Below are 22707 nucleotides of genomic sequence, written 5' to 3' on the forward strand. Positions count from 1 at the left end.
GGGCTGTCTGGTTGTAAATGAAGGCAGAATTTGGCCTATACTCTATAGACTTCAAGTTTTAGTTCATAAAGGAGGCGGGAAAGCCTCATGAATTGAATAAGCAACCTCAAGAGGGCTAAAATTCCTTTATCTGAACAAAGTATTCATACAGCCTGATAGACAGAATGACCCAATCCTCGATCTCTAAACTGGTGACAGTATAAAACAGTTGAATGGCATATCCATTAAACTGCCTTACCGAAGAGATATAAATAGAGGGGAATTAAGATACTGATCTTGGCCTAAAAATGATTGTGTCCTACTTATTTTATTTTCAATTGGAAAGCTTGGTCAGCTGTGAAAAATGTTTACTTCATTGATATCACTAGTAAATATTAAATAAACTGCATTAACAATGAAGTAGCAACAAGAAAGTTCCTTAACTATACAGTAGTCCCTTTGATTAACTAGCTTTTCAAATGTGATGTTTTGGAATATAAAATGAAGCACAGAAACAGTGCAAATGCATCTGTTTACTGAGATTCATCTTTATTTAGCTTGATCAGTTTGCTACTTTCTCACTGTTCAATAGGGAAGGTGAGAACCAATTTGCCAACTAAAGAAAATTAGTTTCCTATTGGCACTGGGTTATTATGGGAGAAATTGCTGTGTAACTTTAAAATGCTTTCACTTCTGAGATCAGCGTTCAGAAGTTGAACTGAGGTAGGAAAGAGATAAGGTTAAAATCAAATGATTAAGAAGAACAGTACAGAAGAAGAATTTACTCTGAGCATTATATGAAAGGAATTTTGCAGATTTGAACTGTCTCTGGCGAGATGATTTTCCATCACAACTATTTCCACAAAGGTATTGTGCATTGCACTGGTAGAATTTCACAGCCTCATTTCACCCTGAATGAAGCCGCATTTCAGTAATTACATATTGAATCACTTGTACAGGAGTGTTTCAGACAGTGCCCATTGGACTTTAACATGAATGCAATGAGCATACTTTCATAAACTTTTTTTAAATTGCATAAATACAACAATAAATGGACAGACCAAATTTTGGGCCTACTATTGAGCATGACATAAATACTTAGATTGATCTGTCACTAGTACTTATCAGAGTTGTGGTTTTTTAAAATGGGCAGGGAAGCACATAAGAATTTGGCTTTGGTATTTCATTAATTTAACCTTCTAATCTAATGTGCCCCTGATTTGCCCATCTGGGACTTAAGTCCCAGTGAAGCTAATAAAGTTGACAACTTACAGTGAAGTCAACCCAAGACAAGTTTTGTTCCCAAAAAAGGACACTTTAGGTCCAAAAAAAGGGTTTAATTTTTATAATGATTTCAACCCTTGGGGGAAGAGGGGAGGAGGATCTAAGCCAAGGGTCTCAAACTCAAATGACCACAAGGGCCACATGAGGATTAGTGCATTGGCCCGAGGGCCGCATCACTGACACCCCCCCTCGCTGGCCCCGGCTCCACCCCAACTCCACCCCTTCCATGAGATCCCGCCCCTGCCCCGTCTCTTCTCCCCCTCCCCCGAGCGTGCTCCTCCCCCCTCCCTCCTGGAAAGTGCTAAGCATTATACAGAGCATACTGATCACTGCTGCTCCTACAAGAAGTCATTTCCAAGCGGTTTTAATAAAATATATACACTCAGTAATGCACCTCACTCAAAGGACAAAACATGCACTTAGTTAGATTTACTTCTGTTAAAGCCCCCCCACTGCACTGGGCTGCACCACCACTCCACCCCTGCTCTGCCTCTTCCAGGGGTGGCAGATTTGTAGAAATTTCGGTGGTGCCCAGAAACTGCACCCCCAAACTCCGCCCTCACCTGCCTAAGGCTCTGGGAGGGAGTTTGGGTGGGGGTGGAGGTCTGGGGTGCAGGCTCTGGGATGGAGTTTGGGTGCTGGGCTGGGTGCAGGCTCCGGGCTGGGGCAGGGGGTGGAGGTGCAGGCTCTGGGATGGAATTTGGCGATAGGAGGGGGTGCAGGGGTGAGGCCGGGGGACACTCGGGGGAGGTGCATGGGGGTGGCAGACGAGGCCGGGGGAGAGACCCGGCCCCAAACATTGGGGAGCAGTGAGCAGGGAGCTTAGCTGCCACATAAAATAACTCGGGGGGGGGGGGTGAGGGAAGTTTGGCTGTGACCGGAAGTAACGGGGGGGGGGGGGAGCTTGGCGGGCCGCAGGGAAGAGCTCCGCGGGCCGCGTCTTTGAGACCCCTGATCTAAGCATTACATTTAGAAAGGGATATGCCATGTAGTTTCGGCTCAAACTTTGACGTCTCTTAAAATGATTCAGTAACAAAATATATTCAACAACACATCATCATTGCTGTCAATAAGGATCAAATATATAACGTAATACATGATCCTGGAACCTGTTGCTGTTCTTCTATGACATTCATTAGGCAGCTGAGGAAGCACACATTAACTAATATCTTTAAAAAAAATTCCCAGAACTGTGCTGGTGACTTCCTCACTGATGCTCCTGAAAACAAGTTAAACATTACAAAACCGGGATTAGTTAGTTCTTCATGAAAGAAAAAGAAAATGGGGGGAAATGTCATTGTTTGCCAAATGGAAAAAGCAGAGGGCTAGTAAAGAAAGAAATGTTTATCTCTCATTTCTAACAGGGCATTATAAACAAAGGAGAGTAAACAACAAAAATTTAAAATGATATAAAAGTGCTTACTGTTTCTTTAAATATTTACTTTGCTGCTATTTGGGGAATAATTTGTTCCATTTAGCCAGAGTTGGACTCAGAGGACTGCTTTAATCCAGAGAGATTAATTATAGCCTTAGAGTTATAACACAAGTTTGGGGAAGCAGAGCACAGAAAAAGAAAAGAGGAAGGAATGCCTTTCTCGTTAGCAATTAACAAGTTTATGTGTTTCAAGGTTATAGCAGGCAAACTGTGCTCTAACTACCCCTGTATACTGACAACAGAAAGGGTGTAAATCAGGGCAAAATTGGGCCCGGAGATGTCCAGGAAAGATACTGCTATACTGAAGCTAACAGCAGAGATATTGAAGCAAACAGCAGAGGTAACTGCGTTGCTAGGGGTAACTAAGCTACCTCTCAGTTGTCCTTCATTTGAAATCCAAATTTACCTGTATCTTGCAAAGACCTCCTGTGATCTCACTTTTATTATTTACATCAGAAATGTTGAATCATCAAGCTGAGACTATAAACAATGTTAATTAGGCTACAGAATTGATCCACATTAATTTTAAGCTTCTTATGGTATTTTACTCATCTATCATTTTGATCCTTTGCTCCTTGCTGTGTCCCACATTCAGGCCCCAGGAGGCTAAGAGGCATGGGATCTAAAAGAGCTAGAGACAAAGAAAAGGTAACATAGGGAAAAGGGGGGGGGGGAATGTTGTGTATGAGCTTACCTAGTGATGGTTCAGGTACTCCTTCCTCAGAGCTGTCCTCAGCACCCTCCTCACCCATTCCAGAGGTCACAGAATCTTCTGGGGCAGACGCTGAGCCTGGAGTGCTTGGCCCACTAACAGAACCAGAATCCCCTTCTTCACTGCTGGATCCATACCGGTCTGGCTGAGCAATGGTTCCACTCTCACTGCAGCTCCTGCGTTCTTTCCTGTGCACCCGCGAATGGAGCACCATTTGGTGGTAGGTGCGGAAAATCTTTCCACACTCAAAGCACTCGGTGGACTTGTTTTGGGATGCCCTTCTGCTCTGCCTTGAGGAGGGTCTGTAGTCCAGGTCGCCCTGGGCAAGGATACAGTTTTCTCCTTGTTGCACATTGCTGTTCTTCTCCAAGCGCCCACTGACACAGCTTTTCTTCTTGGGGTTGCTGGAGGAGCTGGGTGAATCCTGATCTCGCTTGCGCTTCTCCTGGCCGACAAGAATATATTCTCTTTTATCCTTGTCATAAGTCACATCTGCATCAGCAAGGACTTCATCCCATCCCACATATTTAACATACTCAGAAGGCTCCGCTACTTTTCCTTTGGTGGCCAGCTGCCAGGCCTGGTAGCTACTGACTGGATCCAGCTCAGCTACCCTTTTTCCAGGCTGTCCACTTGTAACTCTATCTATCCCTACAGCTGGCCTCAGATTCAGGCACTGTAAGAAAAATTGCTTATTTACAGATGGATCTAGGCTTCCATCAATTAACCCCTCAGCTTTGTTCTCAGTACTGCTTCTTTGAGCTCTCAAGTGTACAGCATTGTGTGCTTTTAGGCTTTCCATATTTGTAAACAGATTCCCACACTTGGTGCAAACTTCATACAGAGATAAGCCAGTCACAATTGTTTCCTCCTGAATCACATTATTAATAGTGGCTATGGGCTCTAAATCATTTTTTGGTTTGTTTTTGCTCCCCGTCTTTGGACCGTGTGATTTCATGTGGTTTTTGAGAAACCAGGGTTCTTTAAATCTTCTGCCACAAATGTGGCATCCATGATCAAACGATCCTCTATGCTTTTTCATGTGAGCTTTGAGAAACCAGGTTTGACTGAAGGCCTGACCACAGACTTCACAAGGAAATTCCCCTGCATTCAGCTCACTCTTGCAATTCTCGGTGTAAGTTTCCCCGTTTGGAATTTGAGCTGTAATATGGTCTTTCTCTATGTGGTTTAACAGTGTCTCTTCTCTTAATGTCATGTAGCTACAAAGCCTGCATTTGTACGGCTTATGGACTTGATGTAGGTGCTGGTCCAGGTCTTTCTTTCTCTCAAACTTGTTTTTGCAGAAGATGCACTGATAAGTGGGTAGCTTGTCATCTTCTGCAGGTGGTGCCTCTGTGACAACCTCCTTCTTGCTGCTTCTCAACAAAATCTTGCTGTTGTCTGCCTGAGTTGCCCCGTTCAGAATCTTGTTGCAGGCAGATGTACTTTTGGTGGGGCTGGTGCATCCATCAAGGCCTTCTGAGACTCCCATCTCTCCAAGCTGTGCTTCTCCCATCTCCACCTCATGCCCCTGACTTAAAGTGCCTGTTCTGTGACTCCGAATGTGTATCTTCAGGTTTCCCTTTTGGGAAGCTCTATGGTCGCAGTAAGGACATTTATAGGGCTTCTCTCCTGTGTGCTTCCTCATGTGCTGAGACAGGGAGCTCTGAAAAGGAAAACTCTTGCCACAGATGCAGCAGCTGTGGCACATGGACTTGTCTCCATCAATGTCACTCTTGTTTACCTTGCTAGGACTAGAGGATCTTCGTAATTCCATCTCTGCCTCCTTGCTGCGATCCATCTGAACTACTGCAACATCGGTCGTACAGGGCAAAAGGACAAAGCCTTGTCCAACAACAGAAGGCTGGGCTGTGGTTTCAATCATACGGTTCTGCTGAGTGTTTCTCTCTTCATTCTCAGGTTAAAGTTTCCCCTATCAATTGCTCGAAAGAGTCTGGGGTGTCACTTTATTCATGTATGTTCTGTAAGCGGATGGCAATGAGCACCTGAAACAAACAAAAACACAAATACAGAAACTGTGTAAGTAGATTCTTCAATATGTTTAAAACCATTTATACTTTTCCTTGGGCGATTTTTGTCACCAGACCCAATTTCAAAAACATATTATACTTTTATTTATTTTAATAATAAGCATTAGCTTATATTCATATTCCATAACATGCACAATTTTAGTTTAAATGGTTAGCATTCAAAGCAACATTAATTAAAATATCATTTGGGGTAAAAAGAATTACTTATACACAGGGACAAAGGACATCATGGTTTAAAAGAGGTGTGTGCGCCATGGGGTGTGTCTCCCCCAAAAAAATAGTATGAATAAAGTCTCAACAACAGGGAAAATCCATTTTTAAACATTCCTATATTTCTTATTTCAAAACTAAGAGAGAGAGAGAGAGAGAGAGAATCTATATGTCTCTGTGTATATATATTTTACATTAGGAAACCATTTCTTGAAGTGGTTGTTACACTTTAAATCTGTGGCTTTATAGTCATTTATAATTTCATTTAAAAATATTTGCTTGCCCAGAGATAAAAGACTTTTCTGGAGACTTTCTTTATAGAATACTGTATCACTCTTGAAAATTACATTAAATTGTATTTCGGGCAGTTCCGCTGTGCTTGATGTGGGGTGTACTTCATGTAACAGGAAAGCAGACTGCAGTGCACTTCACATTTTGATTAAAAGGGAAACCAGAATACAGAGATTGACAAAGTATTCTGTATATTTAAAGATGATTTTCTGTTGGGCATCCAGTATGAAAAAAAATGCTGATCCAAGACTTAGGCCCCAATTCAAAGTAAATAAGCATGTGCTTAAAGGCTCACTGATGTTAATGGTGGTTAAAGTTATGTCAACGGAACTTAAAGGTAAGCATGTGCTTAAATGCTTTGCTGAAGCAGGGCCTTAGTTTTAAAATCACATTGGTCAGTGATGAACAAATGGAATTTTACAAGCTGTTGCATGACAGTATGTATAGTAATAACCATCTTTAAAACTGGGTCCCTTATTTATCTCAGCTACACAAGATGTATTTCCCCACCAACTCGCCACCCTGAACACACAAAAAGAGAAACAACATTATTAACATTATAAAATAAGCTTTTTCAGTCCCCTTATAAATACAAATCAAAAGTTTCTTCGTTATTTCTAGCCCCCTTAATCAGTTTGAACAGCAAGTTCTATCTGAAAGAAAGAATATTGTATGCACTAATGGATGGAGTCAATCCATTTCTTTGGTAGTAAGAAAAGAAAGCAATTTCTTAAGATGTGGCCAGATCTAAACACCACAACTACAACCACACACACACTTTTCACTGGAGACTTCTGATGCAAAAATCAACGAAACAGATTTACAGTTGCAAAGTCTAAGGCCTTGTCACTTTGTTCATCTCAGATTATTCTGAACTGGGAAGTGAAAACATGTAGTCTAACCATGAATAACATCATAAATCTAACACAATCTAAAATAATTACATTATTCATCTCAGGCACTCAGTTATATTCCCTGGTAATAACACTAATTATTTTTAAGCTAATCTAACTTTTCATTTTCTGAAAAACAATTCAGTTTAGATCTTCAGGGTAATTAATTTTGGTTACTAGCTGTTTATAGTTTTAAGAGGTAAGCATCACATTATCTACCTTTTCCTCAAGGACCAATACAACTACAAATATCTGCAAGAAACACTTCTCAAATTCATTTCTTTCAAATAAAACACATTTTTATATTAGGACTACATCCAGAACTAATGTACTACTTTATCAGGGGAAAATCACATCCGATCAAGAGCTAAAATGTCTAACTGAGCAACAAGTTTGCAAAGACAGCATCTGAACTGCTGATCCTTGAAATTAGCAGTTTAGGACTGAGTTGAGGGACAGCCCCGCAAGACACATGCTTGGCTAAATAAATAATGGCTGTCATTCAGGGAACCAGAAAGATGTACCAAAAGTACAAACAAGCCAGAAAAACCCCACATAGGGCAATAATGAGCGAAGCAGTTCAAATAAATTAACAACCCAACTTGAACCATAACCAAACTTTTCCTGAGCTTCAAACTCATTGCCCTATTATTTTTAATTTTTCTAAGCCTGGAAGCAGTGTCAAAATGGTATGTTGGACAGGGACCAAGTAAAGGGAAAACCTGTTCTCAGGAAATTTCCAGACCAGTTTGTTGAATCAAGAGTTTCAGATAAGCACCTATGCAGGCTATGTGCCTAACTCTTATTGATTTCAATGGGAGTTGGATGCCTAAGCTGCTTAGGCACTTTTGAAAAATCTCAGTAGGCACCTATCTACATCTTTAGGTACCTACACACCTTTGAAAATCTGGCCCTTGGTTACTGGGATGCTTCTCCAGGATACCTAGGGCTGTGAGGAACCTCGCTACTACCTGCCCTTAGTGTGAGGAAGCCATGTTTGTGCCTATCATGGGTCAGCTCCCTGACTACACCTGCCACAAGCAACCCAAGCATTTCCCTTCAGGCCTTACAAGCCCTGCAGTCACTCTACAGGTTAGCAATTGGGACACCCCAGCCCTTGAGCCCTTTGATCACTTCCTTGGAATGTCCAGCACCTGATTCACAGGAGACCCCCCAGTATTCACAGATTCACTGTTTCCAAAGAAACAACACATCTTAGCTTATCAATTCCACCTCAGTTAATCGCTCCACTTAACTCAGAGCACTCAAATATGTTTGTGACGTTGCACTCTATATGATTTTATGAAAATATGCTAATGAGTGTGAATATAATGTAACTGGAATATGCTTCATGCACAAGGTCTCTTGTAAGGTATCATTACAAAGCTTATAATCTACTGAGTGTGGTCATCCTATTTGTACAAATATATCACTCTTGTATCTGAAACTAGAAATATGAAATATAACGCTGAGGTCCTATCGTAGTTATGCAAAGTGTGGGCCATTAATGGTGGTTTGGAATCTTGATGGCTCCCATTAACCCGGACAATTGACTAATGATGGCTCTGTTTACTTGTAAGTCTTCCTGTATATCTGTGTGCTGGCAAGTGGGCAATGAAGTCTTACAGTGACATGTGATCACGTCACCTAAACTGGAATCCATCTTTAACCTGGTGCTTTTCCATTTAGAAGGAGGGGTGGGAACTCAGAGAGGGACAAAGGATTCTCACCTCGTGCAAAAGATATATAAGAGGGTAGAACAGAACAAAGGGGGCTGCAATCATGAGAAATCCCCTAGCTACCACCTGAGCTGGAACAAGGGCTGTACCAGGGGAAAAGGATTGTGCCCAGACTAGGAAGGTGTCCAGTCTGTGAAAGAAGCTTATTGAAACATCTCTGAGGGTGAGATTTTATCTATATTCAGCTTTCTTACTGTATTAGGTTTAGACTTGTGTGTTTTATTTTATTTTGCTTGGTAATTCACTTTGTTCTGTCTGTTATTACTTGGAACCACTTAAATTCTACTTTTTGTATTGAATAAAATCACTTTTTACTTATTAATTAACCCAGAGTATGTATTAATACCTGGGGACAGCAACCAGCTGTGCATATATCTCTATCAGTGTTATAGAGGGTGAACAATTTATGAGTTTATCCTGTACAAGCTTTATATAAGGTAAAATGGATTTATTTGGGGGTTGGATCCCATTGGGAGCTGGGTATCTGAGTGCTGGAGCCAGGAACACTTCTTAAACTGTTTTCAGTTAAACCTGCAGCTTTTGGGGGACGTTGTTCAGACCTGGGTCTGGGTTTGTAGCAGGCTAGCGTGTCTGGCTCAAACAGGCAGCGTTCTGGAGTCCCAAGCTGGCAGGGAAAATGAGTTAGAAGTAGTCTCAGCACATCCGTCCCAAGGGGGTTTCTGTGATCCAACCCGCCACAATGTTTATACTGAAAACAAGTGTAAGTGTATTAAACACAGCATAGCGATTCAAACAGAAGCAAGTAAAAGTATTGGAAACAAAATGGTTACTTATAAAATAAAAACATAACATGCACTCTAGAGCCTAGACTTAATTACCAAGATACTATCATGTCTTGTAAAGTAATTCTCACCCAAAATCCTTCTTCCTTTATTGTATAGAGGCTGGCTCATTGTGTCATGTGTAGGCTTTGGAAGGCTGAATGCCCAGTACACACACATATTGTAGATGAACAATCTCAGAATCTCTCATCTATCTGTTTGAGTGCTATGCTGATTGTCACATTGCTAGAAGGACTCTTTGCAGAACAACAATGCTGTTGTCCACCAAGAAGGGAGGAAATGGTGAGTTCAGAATGAAAATATCAACTTTGAAAAGAATGCTTCAATGCCTCAAGACACAATCAAAAAAGAAAAAAAAAACTACGCTTAGACGCTTCAGTTAACATTCAGATTATTAGTGACTAACTGTTTCGCTCAACACTTAGCCTGGTGCAATAGGTGGAAGCCACCAGCTTTTAACTCACTACGGTTGATTACTGTTTTAAAATAGATTTAAAGGCCCTGATCCTTGGGTCCAGCTGAGCTGTGTTTGGTATGGAATCTAGGGTAAGGCTGACATTACACCACCACTGAGCTCCCCTACCGTCCCCAATGCTACTTACAGCTTGCTCCAAAGTTGCTCTAGACCCCCTGCCCTACCAACACATACGCATGGGCTTAACTATGCAGCTGAGTTGTGCCATTGCCATAAGTCATGTGTTTAAAGTTAAGCATTTGGGTAAATATATGCAGGATCAGGGTGTCACGGAGTGTGGGGGAGTCAGGGCCCTGCACCCTCACTTCCTGTGATTCACCGTGACTCTCAGCCAGCCAGTAAAATGGAAGGTTTATTAGATGACAGGAACACAGTCCCAAACAGAGCTTGTAGGTACAACCAGGACCCCTCAGTCAGGTCCCTCGGGGGGAGGGGGGAAAACGGGGGGGAGAGCAGGGAGCTTAGACCCCAGCCTTGGGGTTCCCTCCGTTTCCCCATACCGCTCCAAACTGAAACCCACTCCAGCAGTCTCACCCAGCCTTCCCCCGGCTCCTCCTCCAGCCTTTGTCCACCTGGCCCCAACCCCCCTCCTGGCTCAAGTTACAGGCTCAAGTGAAGTCACCCCCTGCTATCCCATTCCCAATGCAGATAGTCCCAGTAAAACTCCCCTGTGACATCCCCAGGTCAATCCTCCCCACTCCCTGCTCCGTCACACAGGGCCTCAGTGATGCCAGCAGCCACTCTCCAGACACACACACTTCTGCTCACCATGCTACCTATACATGCTGGGAGCAGAGGATGAAGGTATTTGGCTACATGGTGGAGATTTCTCAGCTGGCCAATTAGACGACCATTACAGCCCTTTTGTGCCAGCCAGGAAAGAATTAATGAAAAATAAAATATTTCTGAAAAATAAGTTTAGAAACTGATGAGGGGTGGGGAAAAAAGTAAAACACTGGAGTAGATACTATATATATATATGAAATCTAACCCCAAATTCATGGCTGATAGCTATAAAATATTTACATATGGACAAATGCTTCACAAAGCTTAGATAGATAGGTTATTTACTTCTTTTACCACATCCTGAAACTGTGAACAAGTCTATTAAAAACTGTATTATGTGGACTGTACTGACCATACATTACATGAAGGGACAGGTCTCCACTGGCAAGAAAAATTGCAGAAAAGAATCAGATATGGGAAGTTACAGTGAATTTTTTCAAGCAAGAAGACATTTTCAATTCAGATATGTGAATTCCAAGCCCTGGATGAAAGGAGCACAGAATCCATTGTAGAAATGTTGCTCATCGTGTCTCCTAGAGCAGGGGTTCCCAAACTGGGGGTCGGGACCCCTCAGGGGGCCGCGAGGTTATTACATGGGGGGTTGCGAGCTGTCAAGGTCCACCCCAAACCCTGCTTGCCTCTAGCATTTATAATGGTGTTAAATATATGAAAAAGTGTGTTTAATTTATAAGGGGGAAATCACACTCAGAGGCTTGCTGTGTGAAAGGGGTCTCCAGTAAAAAACTTTGAGACCCACTGTCCTAGAAGATTCTGGATATAATGCAGATCATCACTCCAGTACACTTCTCCAACAACAAATAATGCTGGCACATGATTGTGTGAAGAAGGGATCCTCCTGGTGACGGAGCAATAGTACACAGCAAATATAAATATGTTCAGGTGAAGAAGGAGTATGTATCAAAAGAGTGATAACTCAGCAACCATGCCTTCCAGTTTTCAGGAAGCTCAAATTAGACAGCTAAAAGACTTTTATATTCAAGGGCATTCACTGTAAGAGAAAAAGACAACTCAAGTATCTAATAACAGGGGATAAGAGATAGAGTGAGAAATTTCCACCATTTTGCAGCATTGCAGCCTCAGTGATACTAGACTACTGAAATACTCCCACATTATAGGCCTCACACCTATGCATCCCCATTGATTTCATAGCAGAATTTAGAGTCTTCTGCAAGAACATTACAATGGTTAGTTTTATATTGTTTTGATCAATGTCATGATCCTGCTGTTCTTACTTGGGCAAAAGTCCTACTGAAAATGCCTTCTTTAGTCCTTTTATGGACAGCTTCATTTGTCTATATCCCTTTTACTCTGTTTTCAGCAGATAACATTCTTTCGACCAAGATGGAGGATGGAAGAAAGTGTGTGTCTTTAAATAGTAAACCCACCCTTGAATTCACAGGAAATCCTGGCATTCTGTGGCCTACAAAGTAAACCAGCACTAGGTAAAGGCAGCATGACTTTGCATTGATTTTCTGAGAGCCGTCTAAGTTAATTCTGCCAAAAAGCTATCCAAAAAACTGAACCAGTTATAAAGGAAGACTTCCTAATTTTTAAAAGTATTTAATTATTTAAAGCAGAAATCCTAACACCACATCTCTTGAGATTGTTTAAACCTTCCAAAATTGCCACAGAGGACTGGAAATGAGAGAGTTAAAAAGGCTGCTAGAAAAATAAACCAGGCATTTCTATTATTCGAGTTTACTTCAACTCGCTTATATCTTTGTATTTAAATCCTAGAGTAGCATTTTACTGTATTTGTTAATAGCTCTGTTCTTTTTTCCCCTGAAGCTGAAGAGTCTATTCCTTTTGTGTTGAAAAGTTTGAAGTTCTAACATGGACACATTATTTTGAGCTTCTTTGACTATGTCATAAGTTTACATGTCTCTCTCCTGCTCTGATCTAATGACATTCCACAGCAGGCCTCAAATGGACAGCCAGGCCTCAGAAAGCAGAGTCAGGCCATTCTGAATCAGCACCACACCCTTAGCAGATGAAAGTGTGTATATCTTACAGATAGATAGATAGATAGACAGATAGACAGATAGACAGTGCACTCCTTTTATAAGAATCACTTCAGTCCTGGATTATCTGAGTCTTATAAGCGGAGTATAGTATAGGAATGATTTTGTCCCAGCGGGTTTGATCACTATATGCGGTTGATTCTCATATCAGTGATTCTTATAAATGGAGTGCAGTGTGTATATATATATATATATATATAAAGATAATAAAGACACCTAATGCTGAAAAGGCTTAGGTATCTGCAAAGAGGTGATGTGTGTCAAACCTAAAGCCAGAAGAACAATAAAAAGTCCATAACCCAGTTTTTAGTGCTTTCTAAAGAAGCAGTTCTATGAAAAGGTTATTCTTGTGCACTGCTACAGGGTATGTTGAGAAACACAGGGCTGTCACCCACTCAGTACATATTTTGTGTTTCAGTGTACTGTGCATGTTTGTCCTCTTGTTGACAAAGAAATGTTCTTTATTAGTTACACTGTAGTATTATAAGCAATGAATTAAAATACATCATTAACATCCTGGACAAGCTTATTTTACTACGAAAACAAAGGGACTATTCATTGAACAAATGGGGGGGGGGGGAACCACAACAACAATAAAGAGTTCCTCTCCCTAAAAACTGTTCTGAACAAGATTAACAATTACAGGCTTATATTCCACAGACACGGGTCCCAAATAGCTGCATGAAGTGATGCATTCACTACTGGGAGAGTAAGTACCATTGATGACAAGGCCTTGGGGCTTCTGCTGTTCTCAGACCAATCAATAATCCATTATGAACAAACTACATTTCCACTCTAACATGAAGAAACAAATAAAAGGGAACTAGTATCAGTAATAATTCCATGGAAAAAACAACATACATACATATATACACACACACAAAAATCACAAAACGCCACCATCACAAGACTTAATTGACTACAATAACCCCCTTATTTTAAGACAGTTACTTAAGACCACTATATTACAGTCTAAAATTTAAAAAAAGTTTATTTTAAAGGCAAGCCACTTTCAAGAATACTTTTTCTGGCTACAGGACAAAATAGAAAAGGCATAAATCTTCCAGGAGAAGAAAATAAACTTAATATATAAATCTAATGGCTTCCTTTAATTTATTTTCTAATCCAAACTAAATAAGAAATTTGAATTAGAGGTGACTGCCCAAATGTGACTAGTAGACCATAACATGGCTTTACTGCAGCAGCTGTGTTATCGTCCAGCAAGAACCATTGCAACTATTTACCTCTTGTTGCCACTTTCGCATCCCGCAGTACACAAGAGCAATGATCAGTTTAAATCTCCTTGTGTACATTAAAACTAGAGCAAACTTTTTTGCATTCATGATCAACATACTTTCCTAGAGTTTTCCAAAGATTCTGTACACAGCAGAGGAGTGGAAAAGAGCATCTTAAATTTCAGATAAAATATTTAAAATAGAAATACACCTTTTAACAGTTACTCATTTGGTGAGGGTATAACAATTTAGACTCAGAAGGAAACACTGAGACCAATATTATTATGCATAAGGCAGTCTATGTCCTTCTTCTGAAATATAAAGACTAATAGTTAAATTTGACCTCACAGGAGAAAAAAAATAGACAGCTGAATACACAATGTGATTATTGATTAGACCTAAAAAGGCCAAGAACTGAACCAGTGCAGATGTGGGTTTTTTCCTAGGGTCATTAATGATCTATATTAGGAAGTCAAAAGCAGATATTTTGGTGTGTTATAGAAATCATTTCTAATTTTGAATATAAACATTTTAAATTTTAATAAATGCCTTGGAAAAGAGTCTACTTTACTTAACTTTTGGACATTAATGTACCCGTTTCCTATTTTGTTAAACCCCACTGAAGGAAGCCACTTTATTATGTTCTGTACTGAAACTAAAAAAGGGGGGGGAAAGACTCCCCAAATCTGATATCAAAGCAAAAATAAAACAATTCATTCCCAAATAGGAGCAAATCCACCTAAATACTGTACAGTATTTTCTTATTCCAATCAATGCCATTGATGCTGTCTATTCATGCATGTGTGTGAATAAAACATGCACAGAATTTTTACTGCACCCAATACTGCTTTGTAGTTAATGTTATCTTATCAGGACTTCCATTATAAACCCAATTTACAAGGGTTTATAACTTGGCCATTTCAAATTGCATAGGTCCAAAATTTGTCAGCCTGGATGCTGATACAAAGTTGCTTAGGAGGAGTATTTTCATGTTTTACTTTAGATGTTTTTTAAGTGCATAAAAATACTATAGATAGGCTGATATTTGCAGCACCATGGTTGAAAATAAAATATTTTATTATTTTTGCACTTACTGTAGAAAAATAGGGGCCAGATCCTTAGCTTGTGTAAACTGTTGTAGTTCCGTTGATATACCATATATATACACATACACACACTTTCTTACTATTTCCTCTCAGATTTGCCCAATATAAATGTAGTGAACACATGTACACATTAAGGGCCAGATCCTCAGCTGGTGTAAGTCAGAATAGCTCCACTGGCATCAGTGGAGCTACAATGATTTGCATCACCTGAGAATCTGGACCTCTGACTGAAAATGGAAAAACATTGTGCCATCAAGAGTCAAGACTTTAGTGGCATAGAAACATGTGTACCAGTTACAAACTAAAATGAAACAATAGCATGTCACAATGGGCCAAATCCCTCCCTAATGCCACTAGCAGTTACACCAATGGGGAACTGGATCTAATGATTTATAATTAGAGTGACCAGATGTCCTGATTTTGGGGGCTTTTTCTTATATAGGCACCTCTTACCCCCCACCCCCAGTCCCAATTTTTCACACTTGCTATCTGGTCACACTATTTATAATATATGTTGATGACCTTGCTACAGCAAGGTCAGATGTACTATATACATACATAACAATAATGACTTACCCAATAAAAGCATGCTGCATCCCTGAATGCAAAGAACCATATATTACAACACAGTGAAAATTTAATAATAATAATAACTGCAATTATGTTTACAGCATGTTAACAGAAGTTATAGGGCTATTTCTAAGATAAGTTACCATGAGATAAGCTATGCAGAAAGAATTAAGAAATTCAAGGTAAGTAATCAGTAACCCTCACACCTAATATGTCCTATTGCTCAAATAAACACAAAATAATGATTCTACCATATCGAGTTATTGCCAGCCAGTAACTTGTTAACAGATTTAAGATTACAATGTTGTTGTTTGATTAGCTATTAAATCTTGGGTGTAATAAAAAAAAGATTTTTCAAGTCACAAAGCAGCAGTGGCAAGCTGTTAGTTTACTTTTTCCACCTATTATTAGACCAGAAACTGCAAAAGACAAACAAATTCCTTGACTGCCATTATTATCTCTTTCAAAGTTCCATTTTGTGAAAGAGCTTTAAAAAAAAAATCCCATCATCAAAAAGAAAGAACTGTGGCCTAGAATATAAAGAGAGATAATTATGTGCAGTAAACCATAAAAACATTCTGTTAAACATTACCTTCTGAGGTAGCACTATTTAGCACAGAAAGTCAACATAAAAATCTAATCTCAGAATACACAGCACCAAAAACACATTATCAGTTTTCTTGAAAGTTTTTTACAATAAGCTTTTCAAAAGTACAAAATTGGTCTATTTTTCTGAGATTTTTTAATCTGATCTTGTAGTTAATATTTTTGATGATCATTTGTACTACATCAATCAACATATTATGAATGTCAAATGTTCATTGTATGCCCCCCTTCCAAACACAAACATTTCTTATATGCTCTATGGATCAAGATCCCCAGCTACTGTAAATCATTGTTGCTCCATTGAAGACAACCAAGTTCCACAAATTTACACAAGCGGGGAATCTGGCCCTATATGTATAGGATGCTCCACTGCCTTATTTCTATTTTATACCAATTTTGATTTCAACTGAATTACCTGGAGTAACAGTGATAAATCAGACCCTGAGCATGCGAATTTGGAGACATCCAGCACTTTCAAAAGACTGTAACTTGACCTAGTTATCGCTAATGTATATAGTACCTCTGACGCTCACTTGCATCTGCAGCTAAAATGAGTGATATATCAGTGTATATTTACAAAGAGCCATTACTGACAAGTACAATATAATTATTTTATGAGCATTAGTTGGTAAGATATCTGTGATTACTAGTGATTTAAATGAGTCACTGCGAGTTCCTGGGTTCAACGGTAGTTTTCAAAACCCAAGAATCACCTATTGTTGTTTTATTATCTAATCAATCTATTTTAGGGTTATCTATAGCTCCCATCATCAGAGCATATGAGCGCTTTCAACATAATGCATGTTTAAAATCAAATTATGAAATATACTGAACCTTGCACTGTTCTATCATTGTTAGTCTAGAAAAGCAAACATTTCTTCTCTAGCTTGTGTAACCAAAACAAAGTTACTGCATTGTATGAGTTGCTTATACAACAGGGGCATTAATTTATTTATTATCATAAAGGGGGAAAATGTGTAAAGTGAGAGTCCTGTATACCAGATACATTTGAAACACAAGTTGACAATTTTTGAATTGCAAAGCTTCCAGCCACAATAAACCCTGGAGAGGAGAAACTGAACCTGAAATCAAACTTTTCAGCTATCAGTCTAGTCTGTCTTATTTTGGTATAAAGTGCTAAACTATTTACGCAGAACATCACTGAAAAGGGTCAAGGAATGAGATAAACAGGAATCCTATCAGTTGCTTATAAATATGTTCTTAAGGAACATTTTATCCAAATTGTTCTTTCCTGAACATCCTTTGCACTGCAGCTCCAACACACATACATACACACACACACTGCACTCCACCTCCAACACACACAGTCTCTCTCTCTCTCTCTTTCTCTCATTTGCCCAGTCCAAATATCATGAATGTGAACAGAAGTGCAATATATTGCTAGGAAACAGACGAAGATTCTGAAAGACTGTACACAGCACAGGTGGTGCAGCAGAAGATTGTTTATTCAAAGACTATTAAATCTATGGACCAGGTCCTCATGTGCAATGAGGTGGCTTTGCGCTGCACTGCCAGAACTTGACCAAGGAAGATTACCCAAGTGCAGGAATGATCCTGAAATAGTCAAGGGCTCTTAAACCATGCACCCTCTCTGCTGTCAGCAGAAGGAAAGGGGGCATGGATAGGACAGCCATACACCAGGCCAATCTTGGGCTGCATTTTTGGCCTCCTGTGGCTCCTAATGGCCGCGATAAGTTGGAGCAGTAGGAAGAGCTGTACACTGAACAGAACCAGGATCAGGATTAGGCAAAGGAGAGATTTAAGCCCCTATGCTTACCACCCCATGACCTGTGCTTTGTTCATTGTGACTCTACCAGAGTATCTGATTCTCAACATCTGCCACAAAACATTCTGATATTGCCACTCACAAAGGAAAGCAAATAAGCCAAAAAATAAGCCCACTGTCCAAATTCTTGCGTAAAGTAAAACTGCACCTTCTTGGATATATCTGATTGTTTTCCTTGGCGATAAATTGGTATCGCACACATGATGACACACTAAACATTAATGAGTAAAAAGTGCAAGCACCATGAAATATGTTACAGTAACACTGTAGTTAGATTTTTAACTATCCACTTTTAGAAATGTGACCACACCCCATACCGAGTTTCTAAAATGCTCTTATCACCAGAACTGAGAACTTAACAGAATGACTAATACAGTACTGTTCTTCACCAATAGAAAGTGTTTTTCTTATAGAAGTATCTATGTAGGGGAACCTTCCATTTTAGTATGTATCCTCCTTTGTCTCACGCATGCAAAACACTCTTAGCTTATTTCCATCAGTTTTCAAAGCAGGCCCCCATAGCACTTACCCTAAGAAATGTTCCTGTGACCCACAATCCTATCCAGCTGCCACCCGGTATTCCTTATCCCTTTGCCCCCCAAGCTTACTGACTGTGCCATATGTACTTGCTGCTTCCCCTTCCTGTCCACTAAACCCCTCTTGGATTGTCTGCCTTCAGCATCCACTTTCTCTACACTTATGAAATTGTAACTCACATCCTCATCCTGCCCAAGTCTAAGGACCCCTTCACTAGAATTATTCTTTTTCAGGACATTGTTGATCACTCCTTTTCCCTCTGTTTTTGTGATTCTGCTTTCTCAGTTCTTCCAACTCTTCTGAGTGCCTCATTAGGAAGCTCCTCCTCCTCTCCTCTCCCATAATCTGTTCATATCCTCAGGAGTAGTTCCCTCCTCTTCTTCTTCTATGCTCTTCCTAAGGAATCTTATCCACTCATACTGTTTCAACTACTGCCTCCTGGTCCCAATTCAGAAAAGCATCCCTATTCAGGAAAAAACACTTAAACACACGCTTACATGCCTTCCTGAAACAAGGCAACTTCCTTCTAAATCTCTCTCTCCCCCCGCATAACAAATCCTTCCTTTCTGCCAACTCAGCATGTCCATGAATACCTCTCTGTCAACCCCATCTAGATTTCCAACCATAGACTTTTCCCCGGGGTGCTCCACCCCGAGGCCCCGCTCCCACTCCGCCCCTTCCCCAGGGCCCCACCTTTGCTCCACCTCTTCCCACCCCTGCTCCGACCCCGAGGCCCTGCCCTTGCTCTACCCCCCTCCGCAAGGCCTCCACCCACTGCTCGCTGGTCTCCGCCCTCCCTCAAGCCCCTCCCAGAACTGCCAAATAGCTGATGGGCAGCACCCCCAATCAGCTGATGGGTGGTGCCGCCAAACAGCTGTGACTGGTGGGTGCTGAGCACCCACTATTTTTTTCCAGCCTATGTATCCAACTGCCCATCTCGAATTTAATATCTAAAATTAAGCTTCTCAACTTTCTTCCTCCTTCATCACTGATGAAAACAGTACTATATCTTCAACGTTCACAAGGCCAACAACAATTTCTCTCTTCAGCTTCTCTGGCCTCCCTGTTCTCATCTTGTTCCCCTTGGATCTATTCAAAATGCTGCTGCTAAAATCATTCTACTCTCATATCAATCCGATCATGCCACTGCCCCATTCAAATGTCTTGCATATCAAAAGTTCAAGCTTCCTTTCTTCCACTTATAGTCCCTGCAAAACTCCATCCTACCTAAATCTCTGTTCTCATTTTGTCTTATTCCCTTTTGTGCTGCTTAAGGTCCACTCCAGTTTCCTCCCTAATGCATCTTTTGTACTGTTCTCCCATTCATGTCCTCACATATTTTTACACTGCATTTACAATGACCTTTCCCCTGTGGCACCAAATAACCTCTTTTCCATCATCCTAATACTTCCTTAAAACATCTCTTCCATGAAGTCTTCCTCCAAAACAAGATCCATCACATCAGGTTTGGTGCTTCTTCCAGAGTGTAATATGTGGCTAATCTGTATTGCCACAGTCTAGGTAGGATGTAAATTCCTCAGAGCAGGGACTCTGAATTGTTTTATACAGTGCCAAATGTACTATCTGACTTCCAATAATAATTAAGTGCAAATTATCATTATGGACTCAAGCTTCATCTTTTCAAACAAAGTTTCTCCATTCATCAGTGGGCACTGCTAATGGATGGAAAACATCCATTCATCTCATCCAGCCCCGAGAGTAAAACTAAACTCCTCCGCTGCCTAGCCAGAACTCATCTCTTACTGAACCAATAAAATAAATAAATAGACAGGTAGCCATGGCATGGAAGAAGCAATAGAAGTGTCATTAAACTCAGTTTCCTTGAAGAATAAAGCTTTGTCGCTTCAGATAAAGACAGCTTTGCTACTCTCTGGCTCCTCTGAGAAACCTTAGCTAAAGTGAAACAATTGATGCTTACTTTAAACCACACTACTAACCAGATTTCTTGGGAAGCTTAAGCAGCTCAAGCAGAACCTTCCACTGCCTTTCTGAACCCTGGGGTTACAGACAGTCTTACCTATTTAGCTACATTGTTGTATAGCAGAATCTGGGGAATTGGTTAAGAATGTTAAGCAAGAAGAATAACAGCACATCGGAAGTCAGGCACAACTACATGCTAGCAAAAAATTTCTCTACATCTTTTTAATACATAAATAACTGAGAAAGAGCTGGCCATGCAGAGCATCAAATTACAGTATAGGATTTCTAGTGGCAAATCTCAGAGCTGATGTATTCTTTTTAAAGGGATTAGCCCACCATCTAGTCTACCTAGTCCTAGCTCTTACAACTACAGCTTTGATTTAAAAGCCTATCAAAAACTTTATACAAATAAAGCCATGTGCATATATATCACACACATTACTTTTCTATAAATACAAATACTCCTGTGCTCTTTAGGCTGATGTTTAAACCGGTAGATTTGCCACCGGGGAGGCACAATCTAACAGTGACTCTAACTCTAAGAGTACAATTTGAACCATACTACTAAATCCTTAAAGCTGTTACACAACAAATAAGCATGGATTACTGCATGACTGATTCATTATGGGATGTTTTGTGATTCTATTCCTAACACACAAATGCAGTTTGTCTTTGCTACATATTTAAATGCCATCATCATATTTATTTATGTTACGCAACTTTTATTAGCTTTCACTTTTCTGTGCCACCAATGTATGGCCTGCCCATTACTTTTAATAAACTTGTACATCTGAGAAAGTAGTAAATAATTAATAGTTAGTTGCACTGTATAATTCTTGATCTCTATATAAATTACTAGCTGTACTATCATTACATAGTACTTCAAACTATCAAAATACACCATATATTTTTATATAATACCTTTAGCATCCCATATCTACTTTACTTTCAGTACTAATTGTAGAGCATGTGTATAAAAAGGATCAAAATACTCCCAAGTTTATTCAGTACACTTTTTTTTAAGTTTTTTATTATAATAACGAACATAAAACAAATTGAAAATATTTGCATAAAAAGACACTTCCAAATGTATCTTGGCAAGTTTTCAACAGGCAGCCATAGTATTTGCTAATACTTAAAAAGGTTTTCACCTTCTTAGACTAAAACCACCTCCAAGCTTAGATAAGCACACCTATATTTACTTTCTTAGGTAATGGTAGTTTTGTCAAAGTCACTGCTTAAAATCTACTTTACTTGTGACGGTAATGTAAAGATATTATGGAAAAATTACACAATCTTTCAAAATCAGAAAAAAGGGGGGGAAAGCATTATTTACGAAAAAATATAAGCAACATTACCACTATTGTGTGCAGTGTCTCCAAGTGAGAGTTCTATATCATTTCTTTTTTAAACATAAGGAGGTTCTTTTCATAAAAACATGTTGTTCCAGGCTTGTAATCTAGTACGATTCCTTTCAATGTCACACTCTTAAAATACAGCTTTACTAGGAAATGAAAAATATCATTTTACTTCACTACTGATAAGCTTTACACTGCCCTTCCAGAACTCTCTGTGTGTTTTTAATGTTATTTATTAATGAGATGGAGATTTTATTTGATAAACAGCACCTACCTTCAGATATGTTTTAAAATCAGCATCTCATGCACATTAAAAATAATGAATACAGTGTTATCAAATCTGAGCATTCAAAAATCAGGAGTCAGGCTTCCCAAAATTATGACTGGCTTAAAACTCATGAGATGTTTAAAAAACAATACATTTTCTTTTATTATTCTTTTTATTTGCTTGCTGGGGTTCTTTTTATTTGCTTGCTGGCTTTTGAGCTTTGAGGGTACAACTCAGTGCATGTTTTCAAGCTCTTCTTCACAACCATGAGGTCTAGGACTCACTTTTTGTTTCAAATTAAAACTGAGATTCTCTTGTAATCACTTGATTCCAGAAGCTGAGGTTTTCAGAAAATCACCATCTATTCCGAAATCATAGAGAGTTGGCAACACTGTTAAAATGTACTCCCTCCACCCCTTCCTCTATTTCATCTGTATAACAGTTTTCTCAGAAGATTACGGCACATTGTCCAAAATTTTCAAATGTAGGTGGCCTGACATTAATCACCTAAATCTATATTTTGGCATGTACATAAATGTGACCTGAATTTCAGAATTGATGAGCACCTGCAGCTCCCGC

General features: G+C 39.7%; 1 protein-coding gene across 1 annotated transcript in view; it reads right to left on the minus strand.

The window, feature by feature from the left end:
- The window catches only part of ZNF516 (zinc finger protein 516), a 133300-nt gene that overhangs the window by 80326 nt on the left and 30267 nt on the right, over positions 1-22707 (minus strand). Inside the window, exon 2 of the mRNA XM_065399218.1 lies at positions 3393-5416. Coding sequence (XP_065255290.1) covers positions 3393-5295 — 1903 coding nt within the window. The 5' untranslated portion in view covers positions 5296-5416. The remainder of the gene's footprint in view (positions 1-3392; positions 5417-22707) is intronic.

Source organism: Emys orbicularis, chromosome 2 (assembly GCF_028017835.1).
Source record: "Emys orbicularis isolate rEmyOrb1 chromosome 2, rEmyOrb1.hap1, whole genome shotgun sequence".
NCBI classification, from domain to species: Eukaryota; Metazoa; Chordata; order Testudines; family Emydidae; genus Emys; species Emys orbicularis.